Source organism: Staurois parvus, unplaced genomic scaffold (assembly GCF_062004578.1).
Source record: "Staurois parvus isolate SC_StPar_1 unplaced genomic scaffold, SC_StPar_1.0 ptg000461l, whole genome shotgun sequence".
In the NCBI taxonomy this organism is placed as follows: Eukaryota; Metazoa; Chordata; class Amphibia; order Anura; family Ranidae; genus Staurois; species Staurois parvus.
Window position 1 is genome coordinate 1,498,224 of NW_028318257.1, and position 12,796 is coordinate 1,511,019.

A 12,796-nucleotide genomic window follows, 5' to 3' on the forward strand; every position below is an offset into this window, starting at 1 on the left:
TCTTGTCCGTCTGTTTCTTGTCAGCACAGGTGTCTAACACTAGCAACATATTAAAACACATTTAATTACTCTTTGTTTTTCTCTTATTTATTTCAGCCTATTTCAACTCTGCTGCTTTGACATCCAGCTTTGAGCAGCATTGTGTGCGAATCTCCCAGTAAGCATCATACTTTACCCACACTGCCATCTAGCGGGACCAAACGCACACTACAGTCACTCTGTGCAGTAAATCTCTTTGTCTTCATGATTGCTTTTTTGTGTTCTACCAAGCGTACAAACTAAAGCTGTTATTTTTGTTAATGCAGGGAGAACAGCCGCAGGCAGGCTTCTGTTGTTGCTTAGAACACTGTTTCCTTTTTGGAATTAAGAAAAAAAAAAGGAAAAAAAAAACGTATTGCTGTTTGGTGAAGAAAAGACTGGAGCGCACACAATGGCGAGGGCACAAAGGGATTCTGTTTATGCTCCGCTCCCCGGCATGTAATGATTTCTTACTTATTTACAGCACAGGAATAATAGAGGGCTGAGCGCAGGCTGGGCTCTGAAAGTGCCATTTGAAAAAAAAAATGCAAGCTTGTATTACAAGGCGTGCTTTGCAAAATGACAGTCTTACCCGGCACAAGGCGGAATGACACTGCCATTGTGGATACACTGGAACTTTGTGACCTGACGAACCGGTGGCACAAAAGAACAGCGCCATCGCTGTGTGGCAAGTAGAGATGGAGGAAATCCCAGAGGAAAAGGGATGAATTGTTAGCGATAATGGCTCTTTTCAGTCCAGCAGACGTTCTGTTACGTGTGTGGTGGTAGACTGAGCTCTAGGACAGATTGTCCTAATCCAGATTAGTCATTTTTAAACCCATGAAAAATGTTAGAGTATAGTTGGCCATCTACAGCCATCAGAATCTTGCAAGTTTAAATTCTAAAAATTCATTCTTGTTTAAAGTAGAACCATAGCCTTCCATTAAAAAGAAAAAAAAATACAGTATGTGCTGCATTACTTATATTTATTACAGGTTCTTATAGAGCACCATCAATTTATGCAGCACTTTACCAGGGGCAGACTGACCATTTGGAAACTGCCCGAGGGCCCGGCGTCAGTAGGGGGCCCCATGAGATGCCTCTGGTACCTTTTTCATAGGCTTTTTTGAGTTTGGGCAAGGACACAGGGGACCCATGATCCCCTATTGCCCGGGGGCCCCATGAGTTGGCCCCTGCACTTTACATATATATATATATATATATATATATATATATATATTGTACATTCACATCAGTCCCTAACCCTCAATAGGCGTACAATCTAAAGTCCCCTAACGTACTTTCATATACTAAGGCCAATTTAGACAGGATCCAATTAACCTACTAGCATGTCTTTGGAGTGTAGGAGGAAACTGGAGTACTAGAGGAAACCTACGCAGGCACAGAGAGAACATGAAAACTCCAGGCAGGTGGTGCTGTGGTTGGGATTTGAACCAGCAACCCACATACTGCAAGGTGGAAGTGCTAACCATATAGCCACTGTGCTGCCCATAAGTACATTATTATTATTATTATTATAATACAGGATTTATATAGTGCCAACAGTTTGCTCAGCGCTTTACAATATAAAGGAAGACAATACAGCAACAATACAGTTCAATACAAGAGGGATAGGAGGGCCCTGCTCCTTGGAGCTTACAATCCGAGAGGGAGAGGCTAGTGGTACAAAAGCTAATAACTGTGGAGAATGGACTGGTAGGAGGAATAGAAGATTAAGTTATTAGCTGAAGGCAGGATAGGCTTTCCTGAAGAGATAGGTTTTCAGAGATCACCTAAAAGTGAGCAGAGTTGGCAATAGTTGGATAGATTGAGGTAGAGAGTTCCAGAGGATGGGGGAGGCTCTGGAGAAGTCCTGGAGACGAGCATGGGAGGTGGAGACAAGGGAGCTAGAGAGCAGGAGGTCATGGGAGGAGCGGAGAGGACAGTTTGGGTGATATTTAGAGACAAGATCGGTGATGTAATTTGGGGCACAGTTATAAATGGATTTATATGTTGATGTTAATGTTTTGAGTTTTATTAGTTGGGCAATGGGAAGCCAGTGGAGGGATTGGCAGAGAGGGGTGGCAGATATGGAACGGTTGGTAAGGTGGGTAAGTCTGGCAGCAGCATTCATGATAGACTGAAGAGGGGATAGCCTGTGATGAGGTAGGCCAATGAGAAGGGAGTTACAATAGTCAAGGCGAGAGATAACAAGTAAGTACATCTGCACTTACAGTTTTCTCTTAGTCAGAGGCATCCCTAGGGTTGGTGTCACCCGGTGCGGTAACACTTGGTGAAACCCCCTCCGACGATCCCTGCAGAATGGATCGGATCTGTGGATTGAGCATAATGGATCGGACTCTGATCCATTATGCTCAATCCGCAGATCCGATCCATCCTGCGGGGATCGTTGGCTTTCTTTACAACTTACCTTTTCCTGGAGCGGGTCATCCCATATAGGTTGCATGCGGACGATACTGTGGGGTGACACCGGTGTATCGACAAGATGTGTCTCCCATGTAGATATGTCCCCCTGAAGCAACTGCGCATGTCCAGGTTTCATGCACAATCAATCGATGATAGCAGTAGTTCTATCATCAATTGATCGTGCCTGAAAACAGGACATGCGCAGTATGCGCATGTATGATCAACAGGTATTTTTCTACACTTGCTGGGTCTTTAAAGCATTGAAACGTGCTTCTCTTTAAAATTGTGCCCTATAGTACGTCTATGGTCATGGGCAAATATGGCATCAAATGTTGAGCTTATATCTCTTAGATTGAGTTTATGTCTCTTAACCGAATCTTCTATTCCTCCTATCAGTCCGTCCCCCACAGTTATTACCTTTTGTACCACCAGCTCCTCCCTCTTAGATTGTAAGCTCCGAGGAGTAGGGCCCTCCTAACCCTCTTGTATAGAACTGTATTGTTGCTGTATTGTCTCCCTTTATTTATTTATTATTACAGGTATTTATATAGCGCCATCAATTTACGCAGCACTTTACATATATATAGTACATTCACATCAGTCCCTAACCCTCAAGGGGTGTACAATCTAAGGTCCCTAACTTACAATCATACATACACATAGTTCTGATTTACTATCGCTGTTCTCTAGCCGGTCTAAAACCGCTTTTGACCTAAAGGTTGCTTTTTGGATGCCATGGACATTTCCCAGTTTCCAGGCAGAAAGAACAGTAAAAATGCAGGCAGGGCACAGGACAAAGCACTCGGGACAAAATGTATGTGAAATGGTTTGATACAGTAATGTTATACTATGTGATTTTAGTGAATGTCACTTTTAAAATTTTAAAATTTCCCAACAGTTCCGTCCCGACGTCACAGGGGATGGAACCCAGAAAACAGATGCTGGCATCCGCCGGATTCCATTACAGGGGACAATGCAGGAGGGACATCGCGGGAGCGCAGGACAAGGTAAGAGAAGAAGAGATCCCGGAGCAGCGCTGCAAGGTAAGCCCGAGTGTAGCTCGGGGTTACCGCTTGTGGTGCTGAAACTTTACCCCGAGCTACACTTGGGAATACCGCCAGGGAGGTTAATCAGAAATTATATTTTAATTAGTTAGCAGTCGCATGCCCAGGCACTTTAAGGTGAACTTATACTTTAAAGTTTTACTAAACCCCGGACCATATATGATCTCCCACAGTACACACAACATGGAAGTGCAATTATTTTAGTAAGTATAAACTGCTAAATACATTTTCTCATCAGCAGTTAGAGCAGTCTTGTGACTTCTATCAGTGTCCAGCACTGGCTAAAGCTTGTAGGTGGAGTTTTCATTCTCCCAATTGTCCTATGAGGCTGCATTAGCCCTGAACCTTTGTCTGGACAGTGCTTATTGGCCCTGTACGGATCACATGCACTCTCCCAGGAAAAGTAAAAAAACTCTAGCAATACACACTAAACTGAGCATGTGCAGCTCCCCAAGGATCTTTTCTATCAGCAGATGGATTGAGGGGAGAGTAGAAGAAGGGGAGGATTGGAGAAGACAGGATCAAACAGCCTTTTTACACAATGTGGAGGATTAACCCCTTAGGTTTCACAGTGAGTACAGCAAGCATGCTTTACTGCATATACAGACTGATTTTACTGTTGTGGATTTAGTAACACTTTAATTACCTTTACAGTTTATTTATTTCAGGTACTTATATAGCGCCATCAGTTTACACAGCACTTTACAAATATACAGTAGTACAGGAGCATACAATCTAAGGTCCCTACCTCACATTCATACATACACATACTAGGGCCAATTTAGACAGGAGGCAATTAACCTACCAGCATGTCTTTGGGGTGTGAGAGGAAACTGAAGTACCTGGAGCAGGTTTGGGCAAGGACACAGGGGCCCCATGATCCCCTATTGCCCGGGGGCCCCATGAGTTGTCAGTCCACCTCTGGTTGGGATCTGAACCAAGGACCCTAGTGCTGCCAGGCAAAAGTGCTAACTATTTAGCCACTGTGCTGCCCTAATGCAAAATTAGTTCACAAACCACACCAGCATAACAAATTTTCCACATCTGATTACTCAGCAATGGCAGCATGAACGCAAATAGCAGAGGTGATTTCTGTGCTCTACAACACCGATCTTTAATTACATATGAATTAATGTAGGGAAACTAAATTTAACATACTTGACATTTTGAGTTTTGTTTCTTTTCAATTAAACAAAAAAAAAAGAGAAAAGCACCTATTTGATTTCCAAGACATCCTGGCAGGATTAGAAATCCCCCTCCTCCTCCCTATGTGCTCTGGATGGTTTCCTGTCCTGCTGTGCTGGCTGAATGCTCTTCTTTCTAATATGTTCTGAAATTGTGCCATCTAGTGGACAGGATCTATAACACACTGTGCAGCGCAGTCAGGATCTGGCAATGTGCCAGATTGCTCCCAAAGGTAACATAATGTGCAATCCTGTATTCCTTCAAGACACTGAAAATGGTGTTTGCTGAAATGATGCAAATTGTATTGTGCTTTGTTGGCTTTATTAGCCCACAGACGATTTTCTCTTCTCATCTTAGAGCAGTCAACCTTGAATGTAATTTTAACAATATACTTTATGTAAGTGCAAAATTAGGATCCGTGTATCTGTCTGTACGCACCTGTGTGGTATGAAAGTGGAAGTGAAGGACCTTCCACATAAACGATAACAACTTAAAATAAAAAATGGGTTCCAGGGTTTTTCACCCTGAGGTTGTCACAGAGGACAAGGGGGCACTCTTTACGTCTGGAGGAAAAGAAATGTAATCTCCAAACACGGGAAGGTTTCTTCACAGTAAGAGCTGTGAAAATGTGGAATAGACTCCCTCAAGAGTTGGTTCTGGCCAGCTCAGTGGATTGCTTTACAAAAGGCCTGGATTATTTCTTGGATACCCAGAATATAACTGGATACTAACATTTATAGGTAAAGCCAGGGGCGGACTGACAACTCATGGGGCCCCCGGGCAATAGGGGATCATGGGGCCCCTGTGTCCTTGCCCAAACTCAAAAAAGCCTATGAAAAAGGTACCGGGGCATCTCATAGGGCCCCCTACTGACCCCAGGCCCTCGGGCAGTTCCCAAGTTTCCAAATGGTCAGTCCGCCCCTGGGTAAAGCTGATCCAGGGAATATCCGATTGCCTCTCGGGGTTCAGGAAGGATTTTTTTTCCCTGCAGGAGCAAATTGGATCGTGCTTTGCTGGGGTTTTTTTTGCCTTCCTCTGGATCAACTGTGGGTGTAGGATTATAACTTTTTTTTTTCGGGTGAACTGGATGGACTTTTGCTTTTCAGCCAGACTAACTATGTAAAAATAATAAAGTCTGAGCTGTAGGTGGATGTTGATGGATTGACAGTTCTTAGCTTTACCACCACTGTCATGAAGTCTCACTCTTTATGCTGCAGATTGGTCTAACGTACTTAGAAAAACCTGCCTATAGCACATTGCAAATTCGTCTGTACAGCAATGACTTATTATGAATAAAAATGTCACTACATGTCAGGTAAACTTTGCTGAAGATGCAAAGTGAAGCATTGCGACCACGGCATGTAAACACCCCCGTCCACTTCCTATTACAGCTTAAGTGGGGGCAGTTGGCAGGCAGCAAAAATGTGGCTCAACCATATGTCTAAACAAAGCTTAAGTTTAGGTATGGCACTTTTTATATAGTTTTGTTGGACCTATGTAAGTATGTATGTGTCATACCTGTGAGATCCCCATGGAAGCTGGAAATCACTAAAGTAGACACTACTACTCTGGTGATCTCTGCTAGATTCTGGGCCCTTTTCCAAGTGGCTATCTTACTGCATTGTGAACACAGGAGGTTGCATGCTTGGCACAGATGCCATTGAAGGAACACTTTGAATATAATAATAATAAGAATTTCCTCAATGAATGCAAAGAATACTCTGATTGGATGAGGTGGAGAGGCAGGGCGGTGACATCATAATCTTCACCTCGTCCAGTCAGAGAATATTTTGCATTCATTAATAAAATGCAAAGTGTTCCCTGAATGATACCTCTGTCAAGTAGCAATGCCTACAACAGTGACTTCTGGCTTCCACAGGGATCACGCAGATATGGCACATACAGCTTGGGCTCACTCTGATGCGGTGCGAAATTTGCACCGGTTTCTGTGCGATTTACGCACCACATCAGAATCGCAGCCCGTTCACATGAACCATTGCAGGTGTGTATGTTAAGTTAACAACATCCCGAAATCAGTTTGCAAAACGCGTTGAGATGTGCAGAATCGGATCACATAGGTGTGAATATCCATGTGACCCTTTTCTAGTCCGGACCAAAAAAACGGGTCCTGCACCTTTTTGGTGCAAATGTGGTGCAATTTGAGCCATACAAAATGTATGGCTCAAAACACACCGCACACAAATCGCATGTGATTTGCACAGGAATGCGGTGCGGTTCCTGTGAGAATCACATGCGGTATGCTGCACCACACAAGTGTGAATCCAGGCACATACTCACATTGGTCCAAGCTGGATCTATGTATCTATGTATAAGTTGTCATACCTAATCTTCAGCTTTAATAGTGAATCTTGAGTTGATGATCAGAACTCCTGTCAGTAGCTATTGCAGGTATATGGAGCTTGAACGTGGCATTCAGAAGTCCTGCTGTCTTAGCCACATATAGATATAACAGGTCAAAAGGTAAAAACAGAAAGAACAACTACTGATTTTTCGATGTGACAATGTCATCTACAGGAGTACACAGATCCTTACTATGTCTCTACCACAATCTATCCATCTATATCCGTCTATCGTCTACTCTGCCCACGTTTAGGCGATCTCTGAAAACCTATCTCTTCAGGGAATCCTATCCCACCTTCAGCAAATAACCAAATCTTCTATGCCTCCTACCAGTCCATCCCCCACAGTTATTACCTTTTGTACCACCAGATCCTCCCTCTTAGATTGTAAGCTCCAAGGAGCAGGGCCCTCCTAACCCTCTTGTATTGAACTGTATTGTTGCTGTATTGTCTCCCTTTATATTGTAAAGTGCTGAGCAAACTGTTGGTGCTATATAAATCCTGTATAATAATATTAATATTTTTTAGGGCCTGTCCTATAGCTCTACTAGAAAATGTACATACATGTGTCAAAGATACCCATTATTTCTATACTTCTCTTTCATGTTTATGCATTTCCAAGGAGCAATTCAAACAGCATCTCCCGTTGTAATGCGGACCCCATTTCCTATATTTGTCTGCCAGACGAATATTATACTGAGAACCATCTGCTGGTGAAATCTGGTATTACAAATGAGGTGGATTTACTAAAGACAGACTGTGTACTTTGAAAGTGCAGTTGCTCCAGAGCTTAGTAAATGAGGGAAAGCTCAGCTGACTTCCATCACCCAATCATATACAAGCAAAAATGCAGCTTTTTTTTTCCTTGCATGCGATTGGGAATTCTTTGCAAAGTGAAGTGTCCCCTCATTTACTAAGCTCTGGAGTAACTGCACTGGTAAAGTGCACATTCTGTTTGCCTTTAGTAAATCCACCCCAATGCATCCATCCATAGTGACAACCACTATAGTAATTGTTGGATTGCTGACCTTGGAATTGTGTCATGGGATATCTCTCTGCTAGACTGATTTGTGAAAAGTGGAGCAAAGGAATTGGGACAGCAGACGGGTTACACATTCAAGTGAGACAACTAAGCTGATTGATTGTCAATCAAAACAGCTCTCTTTCATAAATCAAACCATGTGTGTTATTATTTGTCTATCACTATCTATCTATCTATCTATCTATCTATCTATCTATCTATCTATCTTTATCTATCAATCTATCTATCTATCTATCTATCTATCTATCTATCTATCTATCTTTATCTATCTATCTATCTATCTATCTATCTATCTATCTATCTATCTATCTTTATCTATCTATCTATCTATCTATCTATCTATCTATCTATCTATCTATCTATCTTTATCTATCTATCTATCTATCTATCTATCTATCTATCTATCTATCTATCTATCTATCTAGTCCATATATTATTATTATTATGTAGTCAGTTCAAATATGCATTGCTTGAACATCAGCTCCAGACACACCATGCAATGTATTCCTGGTCATCTGTTTTGCCATGAGTCTACACATAGCATTAGTAACATTGCCACGTGTATTTCCATGTGATATGGGGCACTGCTATGTGCTACAAGAAATCTAAAGCAGCTCGCATTGAAAGTACACGCGCATATCAATTGTGGTCTGATATCAAACATATATTCCCACTAAGGGAGAAGAGAAAGTTCGGACAACCTCACACCTTCCTGCTGTCAGGTCTTCCTCTACTGTGCTAGCAGTACCTAGTATGGTATGTTGGGACTTGTAGTTCCTCAGTAACCATACAGACTCTAGATGACTCAAAAGGGAATGTTTATATAGATATACGCATTCTTCTATCATATCTACTACAACACCAATTATTTCAGCATACTTTGATACATATACAGTATATATATATATATATATATATATATATATATATATATATATAAATACACAAAGTACAGTATCAGCTATCAGCACACTTTGAAAGACAGATAGATAGATAGATAGATAGATAGATAGATAGATAGATAGATAGATAGATAGATAGATGGATGGATGGATGGATGGATGGATGGATGGATGGATGGATGGATGGATAGATAGATAGATAGATAGATAGATAGATAGATAGATAGATAGATAGATAGATAGATTGATAGATAGATTGTATATACAATATATTATTCAATGGACAATATTTAGTCTTCACTCTATAACACTCCTGATAGACGTGGCAGACAGTGAACCTAATATATTGTTTAAACAATAACCCATTGTTACCCAGTACACTACAAGTACAGTTAATGAGTGCCTGCGATGACTGTACGTCTCACATCTTTATGCCGGTATTGGTATAATTATTATTATTGGCAGTAATTAGTCTTCCTGACTGAACAAAAGGAGCAGCTTACAAATGAGTAACAATGCAAAAGCAAGTCACAGAGCGTGAAAACATGAGTCTCTCGGTGAGAATGATCTGGGATCCCGCCAAGCCATAATAGTGACAATCAGTACTCATACAGAACTGCTAACGTGGCACAGAGAAGCCAAGTGCTTTGTACTCTCGCTAGGATAGGCATCCTGCAAATTGAATTGCGCTGGCCACAATGTTAGTCTGCACATGGTATATATATATATATATATATTACCATATATAGCATGTATGTTATATATTATGCTGTAATGCTTTGGTTTTGTGCAGATGTTTGAGATCTACTTGCAGGACATAACACATGTAAACAATTCTGAAACCGGTCCTCAAGGACCATGGAGAGCATGCTTCGTCTTTACAGGATTCCAGGTGAAACAGCAGACTTGGAGCTGAGAAATGTGGAGTTAGATTTTAGGAGATATATTTATAAAGCAGTGAAACTGACATTCACCAAACATTCACTGCATGTTAGTCGTCCTGGTGCATGGGTTTCAAATGAAAGTAATTGATTCACCATCAGTGAATGCTTTGTGATAGTCACATTCACTGCTTTATAAATACGCCCCTTACTTAAATTGCAACCTGGTACATTGTTTCATTGGTGATTGGTTGCTATTATCTGTATCAGTTTCGGCTCCCCATCTCTCCCTGGATTGTGTGCTAATTTTTTATTTTTTTTTAGTCAATCAGCACAACTGTTCCTGTGTTTCCAATGAACACAAGTGTGCTCCTACCTGGAAGTGTTGAAACAGACGCTGTCCGTGGTTCCCTAGAACTGGAAACACTCCCCTTAAAGTACACCTGTTTTAAAGGGGCTGACCCTAAGTTATTATTATACAGTATTTATGTAGTGCCAACCGTTTGGGCAATGTTTTACAATATAAAGGGAGAGAGTACAGTTACGATACAATACAAGAGGGTTAGGAGGGCTCTGTTCATAAGAGCTAAGTTGGCCATGCACTATATAATCTGATTGTACAATCTCCTTTGGACTTACCAAAACTATGTAAAAACCTAAACAAATGATCGCATTTTTATCCAATCAGTTGATAGTAGATCTAAAAGAGATTGTACAGAAGTGAATTGCAATCCTCATTCTGCAAAAAGCTTCACTACTTCGAGTCATAGACCCCATACAAGCATGCAGCAAGTGAAAGTCAGAGAGAAGTCAGAATCTCTGGGTCAGTGACCAAGACGTTACTGAAGGCAAGGCATAACAGCCAAGCAGATAGCAATTTCAGAAGTCAGTAATGGAAGCCTCCATATCTCTCTGATGACAGGTTTCCTTCAATACACCTTAATATCGGGACATGTGCTGCAAAAAAAAAAAACTATGAATGCACCCCCGTAGAGACGAATTTGGTATTTCAGAAGCAGGGGCAGACTGACAACTCATGGGGCCCCTGGGCAATAGGGGATCATGGGGCCCCTGTGTCCTTGCCCAAACTCAAAAAAGCCTATGAAAAAGGTACCAGGGGCATCTTATGGGGCCCCCTACTGACCCTGGGCCCTCGGGCAGTGCCAGAGTTTCCAAATGGTCAGTCCGCCCCTGCCCAGAAGCATGCAAGTCTGTCCAATTTCTAACATGCAATACACAATCATTATATAAATTTGCTGCATTCAGCAGAATAGCAATACATGCAAAAAATGGAGAATTGCAAGTTACAAAAAAGAAAAAAAAACACTTGCAGCAGAAAAAAAAAAAATTTTTTTTTTGCATAGGATATATTGCAACTCAGCATGTAATATCTATGATGCACTGTTGCAAATAAATGGTGTAAAAGAAATAAAATGCATGATTACTTGTTGCCCTGTTCATCTTCCTCAACGTTCCAGTCCAGAGGAAGCTCCTTGCCATTATTTTCTTGCATGCAGGGTGATCTCAGGGTAGTTAGGACAACCATGCTTGCTGCGATGTGACTAGTCTAGAGGCATCAGTTGATGTGCAGCCCCTCTCCCCGAGCTCCGTCAGATATAAGAAAAATCTCATGCAGCCAGCAAAACGGCGCTGAAGGGTTCTGGTTGGTTAAAAAGAGTCACATTATCAACTTAGATTGCACGATTTGCTGCATATTAACAGGGACCGCGTTATAGATCGGAGGGGAAACAGACATTGGTATCTTGTTGCTTAGCAACAGCTGAATAGGAACACAGGATGGAGACAACAAAATAGTGGGGAGATGTACATCGTGATCATGCACAGCCAGAGACAATGAAAGCAGAAAGGGAAACATAAAAGCCGATCACGATAAAAATGAAACGGCTCGGCGGTTGGTGGCAAAACATTGGACGGCGTGCGACAATGGTTGGCGGTATATAGGGTGCTGTGATTTAATACGATAATGCATATCAGAAATGTGAAACCCTTGGCTCCCAATGGCTTTGAGGGCTTAGACAATGGCTTGCAGCTAGGCTGGTAATAATGCAGTTGATATGTTACAGGATTATCGGTGATCTGAGTGCGAGGTATGACAAAGACTTAAGCCGGCCGTACAAGGGTCGAATTCTGAAAGAATTTTCTTTCGAAAATCTTTTCTAAGAATTTTCGTTCGAATTTTGCACCATTAGTGGGTCACAGAAACTGACAATTTTCGTGTGATCATCGAATATGAGGGCTCGGGAATGTTGGAAATTTTTTGAAAAACAAATTTTGAATCAGTGATGGGAGAATCGTGCAAGAAATATAAAGTTGTGACCTGGAAAGAAAAGAAAATTCTTGGCCATGAAAATTAATTTCTGTAGCAACATGAGGAGAAATAGAAGGCTTGGTTGGTTGAAATTCAAAAACAATGGCGGCACCATTGGATTACAAAATGCACAACATTTCTGATTTTCTAAAGATCATTTGTTCAGGGTTTGACCCATAGTTTAGACTATGGTGGTCATAGCCTTTGCAGCACACATGTATCCAGACCGGTCTTGGTGTGATTTTAATGGTTTTAGGTCTGTGTGTATTGTCTCATACTGAGGTGATGGTAAACCAGGGCGATTGCCCGAGTGTCAATCATTAATGTGTAATAAAGCATAATTTTGGAAATTTTTCTGAGTATCGCATTCTATCCATAATGTAGCCGCTTTCTTGTGAATCTCTTTTCACAGATCTCTTCTTTGGTCTGCATATTTTTTGGCTACTGGATGGAAGCCATATATTGGGTGATACAGTAATCTATATGAACCTCTAAATCTATCTTTTACTAACTTTGACCCATGTATGGCCTGCATTGCTCCCCAAATCCCAGGGTACTAGGTATCATCCTAGACTCCCATCTGTCCTT

The 12,796-nt window shown here is 41.5% G+C and overlaps 1 protein-coding gene across 1 annotated transcript in view; it reads right to left on the reverse strand.

The window, feature by feature from the left end:
* HUNK (hormonally up-regulated Neu-associated kinase) overlaps nt 1–11,483 on the reverse strand; it is a 138,646-nt gene extending 127,163 nt beyond the window's left edge. Inside the window, exon 1 of the mRNA XM_089688937.1 lies at nt 11,325–11,483. Within this exon, the coding sequence (XP_089545063.1) occupies nt 11,325–11,425 (101 nt within the window). The 5' untranslated portion in view covers nt 11,426–11,483. The remainder of the gene's footprint in view (nt 1–11,324) is intronic.
* Between the last annotated feature and the right edge of the window lie 1,313 nt (nt 11,484–12,796).